Source organism: Copidosoma floridanum, unplaced genomic scaffold (assembly GCF_036245765.1).
Source record: "Copidosoma floridanum isolate Cflo_tuat_1 unplaced genomic scaffold, Cflo_Japanese_pri ptg000016l, whole genome shotgun sequence".
NCBI lineage: Eukaryota > Metazoa > Arthropoda > Insecta > Hymenoptera > Encyrtidae > Copidosoma > Copidosoma floridanum.
In genome coordinates, this window is record NW_028321893.1 from 11,768,527 (window position 1) to 11,791,691 (window position 23,165).

The following is a 23,165-nucleotide window of genomic DNA, read 5'->3' on the forward strand; positions in this document are numbered from 1 at the left end:
TATTAAGAAACATGTAACTTAGTATTATTTTCAAAAGTTAAATAATAAAGTACTTAATAAGAGAATACTTTATAAACATGCTTCTCTTAATAATCTAATTTTATTAAGGTACTGATAAACATGTATTATTCTGAATGAATAAGTAACAAAATGCAAAATAAAAAAAATTTAGCATGGATACGCTTCTATGACCAAATTTAATTTTATCTAAGTACTTATAAGCATAGAATAGTTTAAAAAACTAAATAATAAGCACAAAATAGAATTTAACTGCATGAACATGCTTCTAATAAAAACTCAATGTTATCAAGGTACTTATAAATATGTATGTATATTGTTCTCAAAGACTAAATAATAAAATGCAAACAAAAAGATACTGCATTTATACGCTTCTATAACCAAATTAAATTTTATCGAAATATCGGTGCGTATGTATTTTACTTCTAACCATGAGTATTTTGATTGACCCAAACGACTCACTGTAAATTGAGCGCGCAATTGCTCTCACGGCAACGTGTGCTTGCTAAACAAACTTTCATTAGCAAATGACGATTTTAAAATAAGGACATTCTTTTACACGCCTTTCTGACCAACACATTTTTGATTTAGCTAAAACTTTTTTTACATGTTCTATACAACAAAAGAAAACATACGTATTTGAGAAATTTACAAAAACATTTTTTTTAGGGAAATAGAAAGCATGGAAGTTTCGAAAATTCGTCGATTTTTGGCTTATTGTGTATTGTTAAAAAATTTAAAACTTTGGTTATGTTTGAGCTATAGAATTAATTTTTTTTTTTTTATTCCAAAGGCAAACGAACGAGCTACAATAAGAAATTACTTGAAAAAAAAATTAATAGTAAATTTTAATTGTTATAAAAAATTTAAATGTTTAAGTCGATTTTTAACAATCATCTCCAAACTTCATCAAGTTTTTTATATTTTTATCGTGTTCTACGCCAAATTTTCTGTCGAAAATACTTTTTTTATTAATGGATTTATAATTGGTACTATACGAAAAAAACTAATTAGTTTAGTACGGTTTGTCACATCGGGGTGCGGGTCACATTTCACGATTCATTTTATTGTCTCATATCGTTTTTCTTTAAAATAATAATAACTATAATAATTTTTTCATCAAATAATCGTAACTGTTAGCCAAGGAAATTTTATAAAAATTTGTGGATACCAATAAACAACATTTAAGCATTCTGTCTTGATTGAAGGTACACTGGAAAAAGATTGAAAGGTAGTGGTGACTTGCTTATTGTAAAGCAATACTAAGTGGCACCACTGGTCTATCGATGGAGTAGTATCTGTGCTTTAACAAACAGTCGAGTTCTTCAAATCAGCTACGCACCGGTAGTTTCTCATTGGATCAGTGCTCCTTGTGCTATTCAATGTCTTGTATCGACTCTTTTTGCTTGTTGCAACAGTTTTTGTTATCTTGTGCTTTTTCGTGATTGCGGCCTTTAATTGTGTTTATATTGATACAAGTTAAGAACAACAAAGTCTTAAAGAAAATAGCAAAACAGTGCCAAAAAATGTGTCAAAAACGTTACAAGGAACGAACATTCGTACTGATAGATGTTTTAATCCTTTCAAGAAAAAAAGTCATTCGAAAATAAGAGAGTTAAAATTGAGAAAAGTGAACGAAAATCAGTCACGAGCACTTAATTTATCTGTAACACTGGAGTCATAAGAACAGAGAATTTTTACTCTCTGTCGCGTTCGTGTAAAAAACAACAAAGAAAATGATGACAGCATCACCAATGCTGAAGCGTAAATGGTAAGCGTAAATGAATTTATAAATAAACAATGCAAAAGCACGTGCATGCATAGTATATCTACTTAACCTACTTACATAACCTTAAAAGTAAATACTGCAGAGTAACAAATGTAAGATTTTGGCAGCTTGATCACAGCTGATCTTAAAGATAATCTAGGTACAACAATAGTAACGTTCGTTCTGTTTCCAAGAGTAACTAAATGTTGGCACGAAATATATGAAACATTATTTTCTCAGTTTTTGAATGACTGAGATGTAAGTATTACTAAATCGTCTTGCTTGTAAATATTGTAAGTATTTTGTTTAATACAAAGCATTTGTGAAAATAATGTTTCACAGTTTTCGTGCTAACTTTTGGTTTTTTATTGACTTTCCACCTTATCTCTTTTAATATTAGAAGTTTCGTGGCACAAAACTTTTATGTGCGACTATCTGCGCACTGTTTTACTCGCGGGAATTTAAAAAAAAGTCGCAAAACTAATGGCTGCAATTTTTAGTATGTGTCAATTAAAATCTCCACTACAAACCTCCATCAAGTTTGTTTATCTTGTAACTATTTTGTGTTTCGATTTTGTTTGTCAATATTAATTATAAAGTATTTTATTTTTTGAAAATAGAGAGGGGTCATGTAATGAAGAGTCAGATGATAAAATTGGTAGTGGAGAAACTTCTCGATTCGAGTGAAAGTGCAACGTTAATGAATGATCGCATCGAATCATTAAACAAAGGATTAAGTAATTTAGGTTCTTGACTGATTAAAAAAAGAAAATTAACGCAATAAAGATACTCTGAAGAGAAATTAAAAAAAATTACGGAAGTGATAAGGAAAAGAGTTTTTCAAATGACTGGTGATGGTCCGGATGATTTTAATGATGATGATGAACTGACAATTTTGAGATCTTTGCAACAAAGTTTCAATACTTCAGACGATTGAACGCATAAAATTAAAATTTTGACTATTTTTAGCCAGGTAAGCAATGTCAGGCCAAAAAGATTACGTCTCTGTTAAAAGTGTGGCAAAAAAATTTAAATGCAGGATCACCTACTTTTGAATAATCTAAATGAATTATGTGAAACATTTAAAGTTAATAACCACACAACAAAATGTAGTTTCTCTAAATTCGCTAGCTTACGACCTAAAAATTTTGTGTTAGCAGGATCTGCTAGTACACATTCAGTTTGTGTCTGCCAGATAAATGAAAATTTTAAATTACTAATTGACGAGGCTAATTTAAAAACAATCACAGCTGACTCGCTGAGACATATAGTAAATTATCATGATTGTTTGGACCATATGACATGTAATGAAAAGTCTACCAGCTGTTTTTTAGGATTATGTAATAAATATCCTGGTGTAGTGAATATCATTGATAAATTAGAACAAAATTTCGAAGAAAAATTCATTGAAAATGTTAAGTAGAAACAATGGGTTAAAATTGAGGAGAAGAGAACTACATTACGAACCCTAATATCTGATGTTGACGAATTTTCACAATCCTTAAGGGTCTGTCTGACTAATTTAGTACTGCATTCATTTTTAGTTAATAAACAAAGAGAATTTTAAAACGAAAAGAAAAATAAATTAATGAAAAATGAATGTATCGTTATTTGTGATTTTTCTGAGAGTTATTCTTTTGTAATTCAAAATTCTGTTCAGGGTATTTCCTGGAATAACGATCAAGTCACAATACATCCAGTTTCAATATATTATAAAGACGACAAAAATGAATTGAAACTAAAAAGTCTTGTATCTATGTCTGAATATTTGTGCAACGATACTATTGCTGTTCACGACTTCCAGAGATAATTAGTACAGTATATAAAACTAAATTTACAGTGGACTGAAAAAATAACATTTTTTTCGGACGGTGCCAGTAGGCAATACAAAAATAAGAGAAATTTTATTAATCTGAATCATCATGAGCAAAACTTTAAATTGTCAGCTATGTGGCATTTCTTTCCAACTTTACATGGGAAAGGATCATGTGATAGAGTTGGTGGCACTTTGAAAAGACTTGCTGCAAGAGCTAGTCCACAAGGGGTTAATAATCCTATTTGTACACCTGAAGAATTATTAACCTGGACAACGTAAGCTCTTCCAAATGTTACATGTCGTTATTCGACAAATGAAGAGTATAAAAAAGGAGAAAAACTGTTGTCAATTCGTTTTCAAAAAGCTTTAATGATAAAAGGAACTTTAAAATATTATTGTATGATTCCTGTATCTCCTCAATAATTGGAAGTAACGCAGTTTTCATTGCATGCAAAAAAAAAATATTGTAAAAATTTATCAATCAGACATAATGTACATATTTTTAGACTATTATGTAATACAATACTAGACAAGATACTTATTTACAAACTACAACGTATCAAAACATTAATAAAATAATTAACATTTCTCAATAACAAATTTATTTAAATCCTCAAATTTTTATAAAGCTTCTTTGGCTAACAGATACGATTATTTGATGGAAAAATTGTTATAATCATTATTATTTTGAAGAAAAACGCAACGAGACAATAAAATGGACCGTGAGATGTGACCTGCATGCTGATATGACGAACCACGCTAAATTCATTAATTTTTTTGGTATAGAACCAATTGTAAATCCATCACGATAAAAAATATAAAAAACTTGATTAAATTTGGGGGTGATTGTTAAAAATCGATTTAAAAATTTAAATTGTTTATAACAATTAGAAATTGTTGATAATATTTTTTAAAGTACTTTTTTATTTTAGCTCTTTCTTTTGCCTTGAAAATGAAAAAACAAAATTATTTCTGTAGCTCAAACATAACTAAAGTTATGAATTTTTTAACAATACACAATAAGCCAAAAACGGCGAATTTTCAAAATTTCCATCCTTTGTATTTCCTAAAAGAAATATATATTTTTGTAAATTCCTCAAATACGTATGTTTTTTGTTTGTTGTATAGAACACGTAAAAAAAGTTTCAGCTAAATCAAAACTGTATCGGTCAAATTTTGACCAAATCTGTACGGTTTGTAAAAGTATGTCCCATTTATCTATCTTGGATTTAACGTATCTTATTACAAACTGTAAACGTGCACGTTAGCACAGTAATTTCTCCTCGTTATTTTAAACTATGATAATCATGAACCTTTACATAACAAATCGCAAATACTAGAATTATTGAATGCTTTAAATCAAAATGATAATTATGGCTTGCAAAATAATAAAAAATAGAAAAGACAAAGAGAAAAATAATAATAAGTCGCTTAATATTTAGAACATTGTTACTAATAGTTACAGCAAATCAAGGACTCGGAAGATATTGTACTAATACTGAATAAATATCGTGAGCGCGTGGTGGCTCGGTCGGCTGGTTTGTGGAACGGCACGAGAGAGACTGCGGGTTCGTTTCCTGGCCAGTGTGACTCTCTCGAGCAAATACCTCTGTGAAGTTTCACATGTGCTTTTTCACCACACAATGCTCTTCGTGAGGGAATGGGCGATCTTCTCACAGCAAAATAGCCTACCACATAGATCCTTCGCTCTCAAGGGGGTCTATGTAAGATTATCACCACACCAATGAACTACAACTGTATCCAATAATGTGAAAATGTAACCAATAATGTAACATGTAACCATCACTTGTAGTATGTAATAAATATAATGTAACAATGTGCCTTAATGTACCAAGGTTACGTACTCGTTTACAATAAAGCCTGAAAATTAAATGCACTACGATAGTAGGTATTAATTTAAAAAAATAAATAAATAAATAAATATCGTGCTCCTTAAGGGCCTCGAAAAAAAAAAAAAAAAAACCTTGGAATAATTAAATCATTCATTTTAATCACGGGTACACGGAAAAGAAAGTGATTGCAGCTAGTGTTGGCGTAATTACTAAACAGAGATTTTAGGCTAGAAATGTGACAAAAAAGCCAATCGAAGTCGTCATGACCAAACATCCCTTTAGTACAGTTTCGGCTGTTCCGGTGCCACCCTCTGATTGATTAACTAAGCAATCAGTGATTTTACGCACCAGACTCAGTACCTTACAGTTCCAAAATGTACCAGGCCAGATAAGTCAAATTACTTACTCTCGATTGCAGTTGTTTGACCCACTTTTAAGAGCAAGATGTCCAAAAAATCTGAAGCTATAGCACTTCTTACGCTCCCAGCATACCTCGATGTTCACTCTCAAATCCTTCCACACCATTTACGCTACCGATTATATTGACCAACTTAACTCACCACCGATTAAAATATGATCCCCATCATAGAAAAATATTTTAGATTCCGTTTCACCTCTTAATGTTATGACTCTTATTTCACAATCTTACTTTTATTGACGATCTATATATCTGTTTTCAATGTATCGCAGTATTTTCGTTTGCTCATGAAAGAATGATTTCCCAATCTGGTAAGTTTTTTTTCTGGTATAATTTACATCTTTGCAGTTATCTTACTAACTACAATCGTAGAGCACAGGATATGTGGAGGAAGAAGAAACATCGTATATGTGCCTTGAGAAGAAAGTACTGTACCATAATTTTCCGGGTGATTGTCATCCTCACCTTCGACTGGGGACACAACTCACATCCAGAAATGAGTACCGCATTATCTTCCCTTGGTGCGTAATATACTATATGTTAAACGACATGTACTTAATTTCGTAAAAATTTTGTAGTTATGAAATATTTACTCATTCTGGTAGACATGTATGCTACGCCACTAGTATGTCAGCCATTATTTCTTAACAAAGCACTAAATTTAGCCTCAATCGACTAGATGTCAAAATCAGCTTTTTAAGCCCGTCGTGATACAGTACTGAACTATTGAAATTTAAAAAATTTTATGATATATTGCTAGAGTGGCATACACGTACTGGTAAATATTATTTCAATAGTTGTGTTTATCACTTGTACGTGCGTTATATTTTTTCAATATGATTGAATATCGATATTAGTCTAGACCAAGCATCTCTCAAACAACTTAAATAATAAAATTTTAAGTTAGGATAGCATACAAAATAGAAAGGTATTTGCTATGTTGTTGCAATGTAATATTTATAAAACTAACAGAAACTATTGTTATCAGTTAAAGTCTTGACCTTTTTTATAATTAATGCAGGTATATTATTTTTATCAATTGAATAAACTTATAATTAAGAAAAACTTTATTTTTAGCAATAGTATAAGGGAATTAACAAATAGTTCTAATAGAAAAAAAAACAAATTTGTATTTAAAACCTGTATTATAAGGTTTTTTCAGGTACAAACATGATTACAACTTATTTTACCTATATGCGCTACAACTCTTCATGTTGAGGGTGACCCTTTTCGTTGAATTCTAAAAAAAGGTTTTAGTCAATAAAAAATTTTATTTTTAAAATAAATGAGAAATTTCGAATTACCTTTGATTTTTGTCACTCTATTTTCATTTTCTATTTTAAACTGTAAGCTTTTAATTTCGTTATCATACATCGTCCATTCGGGTAAGATCCGCACTGCTGCTTGTAACTTAGCTTCTTTAGTCATAGGATTATTACACTAGAAAAAATATGAACAAATAAAGTATAAGAATCCATAAACTAAACTAATGTATGTATTAGACTATTATGATCTTTAATTCTTATTACTATGTATTGAAAATGGGATTTTTATACGATGAATGTTTTTCAGAATTATATGCTCACTTTTTGTTAAGATTTTTAGATAAGAACATTCTATGAATCCATTTTGTTCATTTATTCTTGTCAGTGATACTTAAATGGATTGAGGTACTGACCATTAATTAAAAAAAAAAGTAACACCAAAGAGTTGAAATAAATTAGTAAAATCTATAAGTACCTATAGGTATACAGTAGCTGCGTTTGACAAGTTAAAAGATATAAATTACAGCAAATAGTAGGTAACTACTGATAGAACTATCATGCTATATGTATGCATATTTCTGTTTCAAAACTTGGAATGAAATAGAATTATACTAGCATGGTGTCAATTAACAATGTATGTTATTAATAATAATTAAGTATGGCTGCAAGCACAATGGTAAACACATGAAAACCACTTACTATGTTCATTTAGACATCGTAAAAAACTACCAAAAACTTTTTTTATGTTTGGCAGATCAATGCAGGTACTATTTATTCATAATACGAGTTTTTATTATCACTAAACCTCAAAATATTTAAGATCGCCATACCTTAAAAAGAAAGCAAGACAGACAAAAATTACAATTTTGATAGGTTCCGCAAGGGATGAAAAAATCAGCTTAATACACAATAATAGAGTTAATAGTTGATGTTGAGAGAAATCCTTAATTTTCACTGTTTCAATGTTTTCCATGGAATTTCGGTGAAAGTTCAAACGAATTGTAACAACCAGCTGAAGTTCTAACCAATCATTTCAACATTAGTAATGTTTTCCTTGCGATCGCTGAAGATAGTGACGAAGATATTGAATAATTCTAGATTATGCACAAAATTTGACAAGGCGTACACAGTGTTATAGGTTTGCAGGCAAAGATTTCTAACAAGAATTTACCTTTAAACATTTTTTAAAAAATTCCCATAAAAACGGTTATTCGAATTGTAGGTTGTTATATTAATAAAAAAATTTTAAAAAATTTTTTAAAAAATAGAAGTTTTTTTCGTTCTACATGAAAAAAACGTAAAACTTCTAAAAAACCTCACCTTTCAACATTGCGTTTCAAAAATTTGATGTGTATTTTAAAATAACGTTAACTTTGATTCTGTTCTTAAAAAAATTATACACTAAAATTACCTATTAATAAAATTGTTTGAATAAATGCAACTGCTTAAAAGAAATCATTATGAAATACACACTGCTTAACGCCTAAAATAAAGGCAATGTGACTTCTGCTTTTGTTTTGAACTTAAGTGCTTCTTGGTCTGATCTACAATAGATGTAATTTACACAATAAATGATATAAGGACATGCAAAAAAATGATTTGCAAAGAACAGATTACAAAAAAATGTTCAATAAGTCAAAAATACAATAAGACATAGAGACACGAGAAAAAGGAACATTCAAAGAATTAAAGATAAAAGGAAAAAAACATTAACAATTAAAAAATAAAATTAAAATTTTGTATTACGGCACAAGTACAGACACATAGACATATGTTATAAAATAAGAGTACATATACCTTGTTTGTAAGTATGCAGAATGATTTTAAGACATCCATACGATTATAATACTAAAATAATTTTAAAAGTTTCAATACGTAATAACACGTTATAGAAACAGGGGGAATGAGGCTGATATTTGCTAACAAAAGCTTAGAAAAAGATAGAACAAAATATTAAGAGATAAGAATGCAAAAAAAACTTTTGTAAATCAAAGTTTTAGATAGAGACTTCAACCCCAAAACAATAATTCAGATAAAAACCCTCTTCTTACTAGTAAACATTTTAACACCTAAAAAAAACTGAAAAATTAAAACCGTTAGTTAAAGATTCTAAACGGCTTCACAAACACGGCTTTAAAGACATACGTAGGTAGATAGAAACTGTAAGAGTAAGTCAAAAAAAGAATGCGAAAAATAGTAAAACAAGTTAAACATAATAAAATCTGATTCAGACAACATTTTAATAAGTTTCAAATACAGAGTAGCTTAGAAAATATAAAAATCTTATATGAAGCATAAACTTGATTTTTATTCTGATATATTTTACAAAAATTAAACTAATGTAAATATCTCCCAGTGCCACTACTTGATATAGCACTTTTAGGATAAGTGTTTAAAAGAAATTAATAGGTTGCTACAAAGTAAACTTTTTTTGTTATAATTTGTTTCGATACACACTGTTCAGTTTTGTACCTGAATATTTGCCGACAAACCTTTTCTAAATTCAAATTGCGTCACGTTTGTTATTCTTGTATTAAAGTTGAAGTAATTTTCCGATCATACGCCTTTATCATCGCGTACATTTGCAATGCCCAAGAGACCGTTTTACCTTTACTCTTGTACCTTTATTTATCAATGTACTAGAATTTCTACTTTCACTTTTGTCTCTATAAATATTGCTCTGCGAGCATAGTATGTTAGTTAGCGCGCCGCGGCGGCAGAGAAAGCTTCTCTCCGCTTGCCTTCACTTGAGCACATTTTCATAATTTAAGCACTGTAAATATATTGTATAAATTTTTATTGCACATTTGCTATACATTTATTTTTCTGCCGCAAACCACTTCCACCTCCAAACGACTGAACTGGATTGGGAGCAGCATAAAATCCCTTCCCTCGTGAACAATTTTGGTAGCAGAGCGTGGTTCCAGGTACCGACGGTCAGTGCAGGAGTGGATATGTGCTAGTGCTCAGTGAAGCCTTAAATTTTGCCTTGACCATTTGATGCCGTGTAGGTGAACGCGCTCTCGCGAAGCTGCAGTAGTGAGTCATTTAAGGAATCAGAGTGTGTGCATGCTCTCCGTGCTTGAATTTGCCAAGGCGGGCGGTCGTTAGCTGCCAACACTCAGCCCTATTATCAAGCGCTTCATCGCGACATCGACTGCGTCATGGCAGACGTCAAGGAACTCAAAATTTTACTTAAGCGTCAACAGGAGTTGTACAAAAGCATTAGCAATGCTTACGAAAACCTCAAGAAGCGCGGCAAGGATAAGTTCACTCGTGCAATCATCGAGAGCCGTATACAGCAACTACGAATAAACTGGGATGACTTCAAGGACACTTATCTCAGGATTCTCAACATTGCTCCAGACGATACTAAGGACATCGGCTATTTCGATGGAAACAGCTACGAAATCGCCGAAGAAGCTTACCTCGATTCGGCAGCTAATTTGGCTGAACAGCTCGGAAAACTTCCTGCATCGCCCGCATCAGACCCAGCTCCTGTTCCACCAGCTAACTCTCGCAACCTGCCGTCCATTGTTGTGCCCACATTTTCGGGACATTTCAACGACTGGCTCGAGTTTAAGGATCTGTTCTCTGCGATCATAGTCAACGATTCTCGACTTTCCAACGTCGAGAAGCTTCAGCACCTCAAGACGCATGTGCAAGGCGAGGTGGCTGAATTGTTGAGGACGATCCAGGTAATCGACGCCAACTTCGAGGCTGCATGGAAAAGATTGGAGGATCATTATGCAAAAAAAGCGGCGCTTGGTTGCCGCGCTAACTCGCGATTTGCTAGCCGCGCCGGCTGTAAGCAACGAATCGCCGCTCGAACTCAAGGCATTGCTCAGTGGCACTGTAAATGCCTTGGCTGCACTTAAACAGCTTAAGCGTCCGACGGACCAGCGGGATGACTTGGTGGTCGCTGTTACAGCTCGGAAACTCGACGCTCGAACTTTCCGAGAATGGGAGTCATCGCTCAGCAGTACCCACGAGCCTCCTGCACTTGAAACGCTCGTGCGTTTCATTGAACAACGCATCTCGATGCTCGAGATCGTCGCGTCTTCTACAGAGAAGGCAACACGGAAGAAGGACAAGACGGCGTCTTCTACTTCGCACGCATATGCCGCCTTTACGGAGAAATGCCGCTTTTGCCAAGGTGAGCATTTCATACTACGCTGTGCCGATTTCAAAGCAAAATCGCCACATGAACGCAAACAGTTTGTTGAGGCCAAGAACATGTGCTATAATTGCCTTGGTGCTCACAAACTCGCAAGCTGCAAATCAAGCAAACGATGCCTAACTTGCAACGGGAATCACCATACGCTGCTGCACGAGAATCCTGCCACTACAGTGCATCTTGCATCTTCTGCATGGCCTGCTACACTCGCGAAAGGGAGTCGCGTATCCTGTCATTGGATGGCATCGCCAGACTCTTCAAACACTACGCTGTTGCCTACTGCGCTCGTCCGAATTCAAGGCCCGGACGGACGCACACTCATCGCTCGTGCCATGCTCGACAACTGCTCTCAGCGATCCTTTGTTGCAAAGAGCCTGCTAAGTAAACTTTGCCAGGAATATGAAGAGGCCAGCATGGAGGTCATTGGCATCGGTGGCATCAAGACTCCGCGAGTTCATGGAAAAACTTACCTTACTCTCGCCTCCATGGTTAGCGACGGGAAGCTCACGTGCGAAGCTCTAGTGCTCTCGCTTATATCCAGCTACAGGTCAGGAAACTTCAAGCTTCCAGGCGACTGGAAGTATATACAGGGTTTGGAGCTTGCAGACGACTTTCGAGCCGATCTGACGGAAATCGAGTTGCTGCTAGGAGCTGATGTGCTTCCACGAGTTCTTCAAGAGGGCTTACGCATCGGACTACCTGGGACACCCATGGCCCAGCGCACCATATTCGGCTGGACGCTTTCCGGTCCATTACATTATTGACATTTTTAAAATACAGACTCTAAGTTTGTTTTACATAAGTGCAGTGCTAATTGTTAATACTCCGTTTACCCCGAACCGTAGTATGGCGGGCGGTATGTTCAGTTTTGTACCTGAATATTTGCCGACAAACCTTTTCTAAATTCAAATTGCGTCACGTTTGTTATTCTTGTATTAAAGTTGAAGTAATTTTCCGATCATACGCCCTTATCATCGCGTTTATTTGCCATGCCCAAGAGACCGTTTTACCTTTACTCTTGTACCTTTATTTATCAATGTACTAGAATTTCTACTTTCACTTTTGTCTCTATAAATATTGCTCTGCGAGCATAGTATGTTAGTTAGCGCGCCGCGGCGGCAGAGAAAGCTTCTCTCCACTTGCCTTCACTTGAGCACATTTTCATAATTTAAGCACTGTAAATATACTGTATAAATTTTTATTGCACATTTGCTATACATTTGTTTTTCTGCCGCAAACCACTTCCACCTCCAAACGACTGAACTGGATTGGGAGCAGCATAAAATCCCTTCCCTCGTGAACACACACTATACAGAAAAATATCAAAATGACATAAAATAATATTTTTCTGGAAATCTGTTGTCTGTTTTCTTAAATAAATAAACACATAAATCTTTGATTTAAATCCTGCAATTGTTTCATAAGCATTTTTCCAAATGTGTATGTATAATTTAAATATGATTTAGATGTTTTTTTAACTTATACAATAAATTTTTCGTTTTCAAATCAAACTAGAAAGCAAAATTGTTTCGTTACACAAAAAACGTTCAAAGAGTTTCTTTATGACCGTATAAACTAAAGGGTTAAATAACAGACAGTATGCTTTTGAAATTAGAGAAATAAAAATTTGTATGTTATTTTACGGTAATGATTTGTATATAACTTTCATGTAATTAATCTTATTTACTGAAAGGACTCGAGATTTCTATTTGTTCGTTATTTTATAGGTTTTTTTTAATTGACTCATAAAAATATGCCATATTTGTATGGCGGTACTCCCACGGATTAAATTATTACATTAGTAAGAGTAATGTAAAGTCATGTGAGCATCAGCATCATGCCACATAAATATACAGGAAAATTAAGATTTTATTTATAAATTAACAATTACGTAAGCAAAAAAAGTCAGCGCTTAAGGGGCCTTTTTTATACTACCTCTATATTATATCTTTCTATATTAAATAGTGTTGCTTTGTGAATCATCAAGCTCTTCCACGCTTTCATATGACCCCCCCCCCCATTGCTTTCTTAAAAAACAAAGGAAAATTCTTTAAATTGTCACGTATTTAAAATAAATTTTTTTTTGTTCCTTCTCCACGCTCCCTTACACTCATTTATGATCTTCTTTGGTCCCCCACCAAATTGATTCCGCTTTTCCGCTGTCTACCCACAATTCCCTTTCACTTTCTGTTTTTTAAAAAGTAATTAAAAATGTGTTAAATATTCCTATATTATATAGTTGTATTCTGAGAAGCAGTCAATTCCACCCTTACACTCCTCTACGTTACTTCACGCACCTTTAGTTACTCCCAAAAAAAAATTTTTGTCTCACACGTTCTTTCTCTTAACTGCTAAAAATTTATTTTTCTTCACTACTGTTCCCCTCACTTGGTATTTAAAAGAAAGTGCAATAAAGAAATGTGTACAAGAAAACTTGTATATTTCAGAACTCCTCCACCCATATCTAGTTGCTCCCTTGCAAAACAAGGGAAAAATTTTCACACCTAGACTCTGTATTCACCAATAACCCAACTTAGTGTTTTTGAAAAAACAATTGAAAAATGTGGAAGGAAAATTTTGTATTCTTTAAAGCCCCCTTACGTTACTCTACGCTTCTTCACGTAGCTTTAGTTACTTCCTTGCAAAATAAGGAAAACTCTTTTCCCCCTACGTTCCCCCACATTCTCTCTATAAATCTCTAAGCAATTCATTTTGCTACCCCACACTTATTATTGACCCTACAAAATTAGTTTCACCCTATCACCATTTTTTTAACTTACAATTCGTTTTTTTTTTAAAGCCATGAAAAAATCTGTGAAGTAAATCTAAAACATTATAGATAAGTTTTGTGCAAAGAAAACATCGATGAGACCAAAAAGTACTACTACAGCATCATTTTGAATTATGTCTGTTGAATACAACTGATTTACTGATTTATTGCGAGAAGCTCTAAAACCCCTACCATCCTTGAACAAATTGATAGAATAAAATATATATATATGTATTTAATGTTATCTAACAATGTATAGTTACAAATACTTTTGAGTATGCGTAAGAATCGAATATTGATTAATAGAATAAAAAAAACTATTATTTAGTTTAATCTGATTACTAAAAAACTTTTAACTTTATTGATTGTACAGTACATAAAAGCCAATTGATTGGAAGGTATATACTTCTTCCCACACAAGATTTTTAATTTCTTAATCATTTTCAGATTTTATTTCAATTAATATTTTACTTCGATTTTTACACCAAGAAAAATCTACATACAATGAATCTTATGAAAAAAATTATTTTTCAAAAATATAAATTACCTGGATCAAAATTTTAAATTTGCGATTTGTTCATAAGTATAGAAAATGCTAAGACTATAAAAATTGTTTTGTGTATAAAATAAATGGTATTCCATTATTTCAACACATAGTTATACTTAAATTTCATATAAAAGTTACTATTGCGACTACTTCTCAATTCAACTTATGTGATAGGAGACTTTCTCTAATACTATTAAAAATTTTGACAGTAAAGCTTACACAAATATTTTCGTTTATTTTATCAAGTAATTAATAAGTGGTACTGTCAATACTGTAATAAACAGTCGTTATTGTAGACATTTAATCTTATTTTTTAAATTAAAAAATAAGTGTACGCATGGTGTTATATTAAAATAACGTTCTTTATCAAACAATTTTTTTAATGATCAAAGATACTAGAACAAATGTCCTAGGTCATTGGATATATTTTTCTTGCATATGTGTAAACCTTAGCAAGATTTCTAGCATGTCCTTGCTTGTCCCTCTTCGCCGCCCTTAACCAGTTTTAATAACTACTGAATGTTTGATGCCTATTTTTATTTATTTTCCCCCCTTTTCCCCTTCGTCTCCACAACTTCTTTATAAGTATAAATAGCATCTTTAATTTATTTTACAGTTTATAGTATAAGAAAAAATTTAATAATTTTACTAATTCCATAGAACTAAAATATAGGTAGACGTGTCTTAAATTGGTAGAGTAGAAAAGTCAAATAATTATTAGTAACTTCCATGATCCTTCAAAGTTTTTGATTTAAGTTTTTTGTGTACCTTAGTACAACATAATCGTATTAACCAAAAAAAGTTAGTTTTAAAATTTTTAATGATTCAAATTTTTCACTTTTAATTATTATGTTTAAAACTTTTATGATAATTATTCGTTTCAGTATATGTCATACAATTTACACGAAAACTCTATCCCAAAACTATATAAATACATAATTGTGTTATTAATTATGTATCTTTAAATTGCCTAAGCAATTTTTATTATTTCTACTGTTTCTACAACTAAATTTAAAAAGCTATCGATTATAAAATCTGAAGTCTTGTGAAACTTTATTAAAAAATTTTTTTTTGCGATTTAAAAATTTAAATTTTAAATAATAAAATGTTCAGTCACATATCCGTCGAAATGATTTCTTCATCAAGTATTTCTCCTGTTCACACAGAGTAATTTTTTCATGCTTTTTTTATTTTTTTTTTTTTTTTGAGCTAATTTTGGGTCTTACTTACAATAACAAAATGTTAATGATTTTGAACTATGCACTTACATCTTTATAACATATTATTTACAAAATTACTATTAAATTATAAATAATGTATATCTTTCTACACTATACAGTTACATTGATAAGTGTACCCACACCTACTGTCTACACCTCACAAACAAAATTTTTTTTACCTCTGCATTTCAAAAAATTTAAATTTATTATTAACAAAAAACCCATTTTTTAATATTTCTTAAGGGTTAAGGGAGTTGATGCGCAGAGCTCACAAAGTGGCAAAGCCCAACTAGTATATAAATATTTATCTTTATAACAAAGTTATACAGTTGTTTGTGTGGATCATTTTACACAAGTCCTTACGACTTCTACATAGTCTCCAACAACTTCCCCACACAGACCCCGTCGACCCCTTACAGTCCCCCAGTGGTCTCCGCATGCCCCTACCACTCTTGAATTGCTTGTGTTTACGAACATTGTTTTCGTTATTCTGACTTATATTACTTTTTAACAAGATACCCCAGCGGCCTCCACTGACCTCATGCGTACTTAAATATTTACTTCTAAATAAATTTTTTTTCACACCCTCTCAGGGAGAAATCGATAGACTATATACATACGAATAATTAATAACTTATTAACTCATATAAACAAGAACAATATAATAAGTTAATACGTATTGATTCTACTTTAATTTATACGAGTATGTACGTATAAAGTTGTTGGTATGCTCAGCTTTTTTTTTTGTAATAATGGTTATTTTTATTTGTCTTTGTCTAACATGATATAGGTATATCATGTTTACATTATCTATACATACATTGATTGAAATAAAACTTGATAATACAACAACATAAACCATGGGAGTATTGCACTATTAGGAAAGCTTATTGTCAACTAACAGAACTAGTCAAGTGGTTTGAAAAATATTTATTGTTCTGTTAGATTTATACATGTTTATAAGAAAGTTTTGTCGGCATTTGTATTATAAGTAGAATATGACGAAATAAGAACAGCTCTATCTTTTAAAGGTTAAAAATTAAAAACGTGTATATCCACACTTAAAGTAGAAGGTTTATTTTAAAACAGCTTGCTGATCTTCATCAGAATTCTATCAAGGGGAAGAGAATTCTTTATACTAAGTATATTTTTGAATATCGGTGGAGAATGAGATCTTACAGTGCTTCTTAAGCTATCATAGAAGTAATACCAGGATTTGGAAAAAATATGAAAATGGGGGATCCATGCAAATAATTTTTTATTATTGCACGTATCCCCAGCAAGAACTGTCTTATATTCCTCAAATATATTATTATATATTGTGTATATTTGTTTAAACAAATATGTAGTATATATTTGTTTGTGTGGAAAAACTTAACACAAATTCCCTACAGCCTGCACAGATTTTTAATAGTACTCACAGCTTGCCGTAAACCCCTACTAACCCCCTGTTGCCACTAACAAATCAAGGGTAAAATTTTTTTTTTTTTGTTATTTTTTTTTTTTTTTTTGTTATTTTATTTTATTTTTTGTTATTTTGTCAGCACATTTTTTTTAACTCCCCATCACCTCTCACAATGCCCCCACAGTCTACACAGACGTTCACGAGCCATCTACGGTTCGTCGCAATTTTTCAACCCCCTACAGCCCATTTTTCGGGAGCCTTACTAAAACCCTTCAAAAAATTCTGAACCACTACATACACACACATTCATACAATTAAAGTCATTTTAAAATTCATTTTATCATTATACTACGATAAGACAAAAATCTTCGATTTTTTTTTTTAATAAGATTTGTTAAAGTATGTAAACGGTGTATAACGGAAAATGACATATAAATCATATTTAGATAAGTATATACATGTACAAAAATTTTTTTATTACATGTGAGACAATCGCATAATTTTAGAGAAGGTTCATTTGTTCATTTCATGAAATACATTATAATTTTCCTTACAAAAGTAAAATGTAATGGATTTTAAGCACACTCAAGGAATATTTACATCTATAATCCTAAAAAAAGTTTTAACTGACAAGAACATGTTTTTTTTTATTGGCATATACGGAGATGCCGTATTAAGCACAGGCACTATTTGAATTTTCACAAATTCAAAATTTATAATATGCATAAATATTCACTTTTAAATACTAATCTTTATCTATTTTCTCATTTCGTCTAGAAGGCAAATAGATGGACCGTATACATACAAATAGTTACTAGTTATGGAATTTATATTAATCACAGTAAAATTATAAATTAAAGTATGTCAATTTTCTTTCAAGTTATGTGTTAGTATAAAGTTATTGTTAGGCTAAACATTTTTTTTTAAATAAATTTTAGTGATAAACTTTCAAAACACTTAGTTTCGCAACAATACAAACTGTGTAAATATCGTCCTATTAAACTGGCTCATTGTAATAAGTCAACGTACAGAGCCAGTTAAGTAATTTGATGAATATTTATTGTTCTGATTGAAGTATAGATATTTATCAAAATGTTTTGTTATCATTTATAATTCAAACAAAGTATTTTTAAATAAGAAACTTTTTGGCTTTTGTAGATAAAAAAATTAAACATATGTATGAATAACGGTAAATAAATTAATTTATTTTAAATCTGTTGTGTGTATATAGGGCTTTTGCGCAATAAAGTTTCAGGAGAGAAAGTCACGTAGTTCAAGTTTCTGGGGGTACCGAGGTTATGAGTCAGATCAAGTAAACCGGAAAGTGAGTTTTGAATTTTACAAGGGAACAGCAAGGTTCTCCCGACGGTCTAAGGAGCCTTAGAACTTCTTCCACCATCACGCTTCGTTGCTTACAGAGTGTGAGTAGATATCCCGTCTGAGCCACGAAGCCGTTCAACTCGTTCTTGAGTTGATTAAGGCGAGTGGGTGGTAAAACCCCAATTGTCTAAAATACCAACTGTATTGTGGCCCCAGTGCCAGCTGAGTGGTATCGACGGTGTTTCCATGATGACTCGAGGGTCAGTGCCTAAGCACACGATCAGTAAGAGCTAATTTTATGGTAGACGGTGTTTCTTTTTTTTCAACATACTCGTTAAATTTATGTTTTAATTCTACCTACTGAATCTGGGACCATTGTATTTCGGACCGATGAATCTGTGGTTTTCTTTTTTGCGTCGAGCCTCTGCGTTCTTGTCCCCGAAAGTCTGATAGCGTATTTTTTAAATCGAATTATTTCAAGTGACGTGAAGCCCGTTCGTGATCGGCGAGTTCTGTGTTAAATACAATTGAAAACAAAATACTTTCCTTTGTTTTCAAACTATAAGCGTGAATTAAAAGAATTGATCTATTAAAAATAAATTGAACCTAAATTAGTGAACAATACGATTATTGAGTTGTAATCAAATAGGTGTGCGTTATCTTTTACGAAGCAATCTCGACGCGATACATAGTGCGATATTTATAGTTCTAAGAACTTCGTCTTCCGGGTATACTAGCGACGAAAAATGTATTCTGTTAACTACGCCGATCAGATAAACTTTATTTGTATATGCGCTCGATATTTGACGAGTCTAGCTTCATTCTTTTGTTTGTAAATACTCAAGTTATAATAAATTAAGTTTCCTCTTCTTCAAATACCTCTTATTAAATATATGTGTTGATTTCATTACGCCCTAGTCATTAATTAATGTGATAGAAATATATTTAAAATTAATTCAAGGATTTGGGAGTCGATTACCTCGTAGTGACGAACGGTAAGTCCCAGTCATACTTGTTGACCCCACCAAACGTTCTCGTAAAAAAGACGAGAACTAGCACTGTTGTCCAAACTCTATCAGCTATAAATTTTACTTAGGAAGTGAGAATTCTTTGTATGGTATATCATAATATGGGAGAATGTCAAATGGCCAATGCATTGTTTAACATTGTACTATTATATTAACAAATGATTAGCATCAAAGAATGCTTCTCATTCTACAATCGAAGAAATATTAGGATCTGGAGAAGTTAGAAGAATGGGAAATACATGCAGCTAGCTCCTTATTATTGCCAGTTTTACAAGCCAGAACTTTTTTATATGGCACAAATACATTTTGTACGTCAAAATACTTTTTATTTCTTGAAGAAGCATGAAATGCCAAATAATATAGGTGGTAAAGCTCACGTAGAAGAATAGACCTCTACATTTCTTTCATTCTATGTAAGCCTGGTCAAAATTTGCAGGCCAACCTATTTTTGTCTATGGACATTTCCTATATTTATTTGTTAAGTTAGCGCACTTTACTTTCTTTTAATCTTGTTTTACGTTCTGGCGATGGATCAAATCATGTAACATTATGTTATATTTTTACGTGAATAATGTCTTATTGTATGTAGTACATAGAATTAAAATTGAGTGAAAGGGATAGTTTATGTTATGTAAAAAAATTATATTGAGCGATAGTGTTTCATTAAACAAAAAATGAAAAAAAAAACAACAAAAAAACAGATATCTAGATTACTGAAAGCAACATATATAATAATGGTTATATAATGGAAAAAATTTCAGGGTACACAAAAACTGTTGGGGTTACTAAATAAAACTGTGGGGCTAGTAGAAGGGCTAGGGTGGGGCTACAACCTTATGTAAACATTAAAAAAAGGAACATATTGTTCCTTTTTTTACGGGGGGCTTACATGAGCTGATAGTGGGAGGTGGTAGAGAACTAAGAGGGTTAACCTGCTCCACAAAAACCTTTCTATAACATGGATTGATATACATTTTTTTCATCTACATTTAGTGTGTAAAATGAATGGTTTAAATATCTATTCAATAGAGATACTTCTGTTTTGTTCATTTAACATTTTTTCGTTAATAATTTTTTTATACATATATAGACATTTTTTTTGATAGTCTTATTGTAAATTTCAATGCCAAAAACCTAATTTTACCATTTTCAGAATTAGAGTTACATGAAGTTTCTTGTCCATACATAAAATAAAATTTTATGTACCGATGGTGAAATTTTATACTGCGGATATAATTTAACAGGAAGGATAGCAGTTTTTAGATAGTAATCATTGAATTTTTCACTGTTAATTAAATTATTGCAAGTTATTAATTGCATAAAAGTATGGGCTTTTTTAATTTGATTTTCATCCAAACCAGCGGCTTCAGTTGCTAATTTGGCGTTCTTCAAAAATATAATTACAACACTGCCCGAATTTGTTCAGACAGATTCTTGCTCAACTGTGCCAACCGTGATCGATAACTTCTAATGATATGAAACGTGAATAAACAATTTAAAAAATTGAATCCAAGCATGCAATGTAGATAAAATAAATTTATACATTTTTTAGCTTACTTGCATGTTTCTTATGTGCTTCAGATTATTAACATCTTTTGGACTAACACCACATATATTGCAACAGCAAGAAGCTTTCTGTGCAGCAAATACACTACAACTTTTAGAGTTCATAATTGTGCAGTGCATATTAAAACTCACAGTTAATTGTAAACCATTTATATTAAAATCAAAAAACTAAATTTCATTCATTGAACTTAAATAAGAGGTGTATACTTCTAGAGAAAGTTCAGATTTCTCTTTTTTGAAACGAAATTCTATGGGCCTAGAGTAACTAAAGAAACATGGTGCCTTATTTTCCCAGAAAATTTTAGTGTCAAACTTACCCACTCTACCCATACTCTTACTTACGCTGCCCTACCCCTTTCCTACCTCCTCCCTACTTATATACATATCTAAAAAAATTATTGTAATACATAATATTGTCTATGTTTCTTTCGTCCACCAAAAACATCTTATATTGATACCATGAATTTGTCTGCATTAAAGATGTAAAATCTTCATTACTTAGTATATTTTTGTAAAAGAAAATTACACTCGTTTTAATAATTTTTTTTTTTACCCCCGAATTTCTTAATTCTTCTGTCAAGAAACAATATTATTACATTATTTGTATGACAATGCGCCAAATATTTTAAAGACTTTTCCTCTTTATATTCCATCTTATGTTTTCTCTTCTCTTCTTTTGCCATGGTGGCATTTAATCTTCTCTTACTTTTAAAACCAACTAATTTCACAAATTTTTTTGTATTTTAATAAAATAAGAAATAATACTAAACAGTCTTCTTATGCACAATTATTTTTATTATAATAACTGAACTGGAAATTTAGACAATGTTTTCTGTAAATAAAACAGTATACAAACCAATGAGATAAAGTGAAACATATAAATTGAAACTTCAAAACTTCCTTTATAAATATTAACGGTTTCTTTACAGAGGGAAAGGATGAAAAATCTATTCTATCGTGAAACAAATTCAACAATTTTAAGGAAACATTCTTTGAAAATTACTTTTTCAATTTTGTTCAGTTCTTATTTCTTTGTGGAGTATCTTTTCTTACAAATCCTCTTCCACATTGTTGAGAAATATTTTTGTATACTACTTTTTTATGCGTTAAGTATTGCTGTGGTCCCATTATCCACGGTTTAAGGAAAACTTTCGGGAAACTTATGTCACATTAAAAGTAAAGTAAACTATGTTATTAAAAAAAAAAAGAAAATTGCAAGATAATAAAAACATTACAATTCCTAACAAAAAACAAAAAATTTGTAGTATCACATATAGTAAAAGAAGAATATAAAAGCTGAGAACAAATATGTCAACAAACAGAACAGATATAAATAAAAATAATTTACAGAAAACACAACAATGTATACAACCAAGCAATTTTGGAGGACGTTTTTCTATAGAAGTAAAGTCATTATATGCATATAATTGACTGTAAAAAGGATCTGCTTTAGGTTTAGTGAAACACGATTTCCAAATTCATAATATTTTTGAAGAAGCATGTTACGTTATGCTGGCATGCCAATTGACACAATTTTGTGCGTGGTTCTTAGTATCTTAAGATATTTGCGTGAAAAATTTATAAGAAAAATTTAAATAGTTACAGCTAAATTTAATTTTAAAATTTAAAGAAAACATCCAAAAATTCTGAAAAAAGCCTGAAAAATAGTTAAAAAAACATTACGTAATCTATGTGATACAAACATATATTTCAACAATACGTTAATTGTTAAAAAAAAAATATTTTAGACAGATTTATCCAGTTTTGAAAAAAGTAACAGAAGCATGATTGTACAATAAACTATTAAATAATTATTAGGTCATTATTTCTTAGGTGATTTCGTATTCTTAAATCTAATGTCAATATTTGTTCGATTGACAAAACGTTTTCAAAATTGTTATTAGATGTTGAAGGAGAAAAATAAAATTATTGCAAGTGCCAACTTTTTAATAAATTTGATGTTTGATATATTTCAATAAAATGGGAAAGATGAT

At 31.5% G+C, this 23,165-nt stretch overlaps 1 protein-coding gene across 2 annotated transcripts in view; it reads right to left on the reverse strand.

Moving 5' to 3' along the window:
- Positions 1 to 6,965: 6,965 nt before the first annotated feature.
- The window catches only part of Uggt (UDP-glucose-glycoprotein glucosyltransferase), a 544,975-nt gene continuing 528,775 nt past the window's right edge, over positions 6,966 to 23,165 (reverse strand). For both annotated transcript variants that reach the window (XM_089592325.1, XM_089592324.1), the window contains 2 exons: positions 7,178 to 7,313; positions 6,966 to 7,113 (listed from right to left, as the gene is read on the reverse strand). In XM_089592325.1, coding sequence (XP_089448451.1) covers positions 7,073 to 7,113; positions 7,178 to 7,313 — 177 coding nt within the window. In that variant the 3' untranslated portion in view covers positions 6,966 to 7,072. The remainder of the gene's footprint in view (positions 7,114 to 7,177; positions 7,314 to 23,165) is intronic.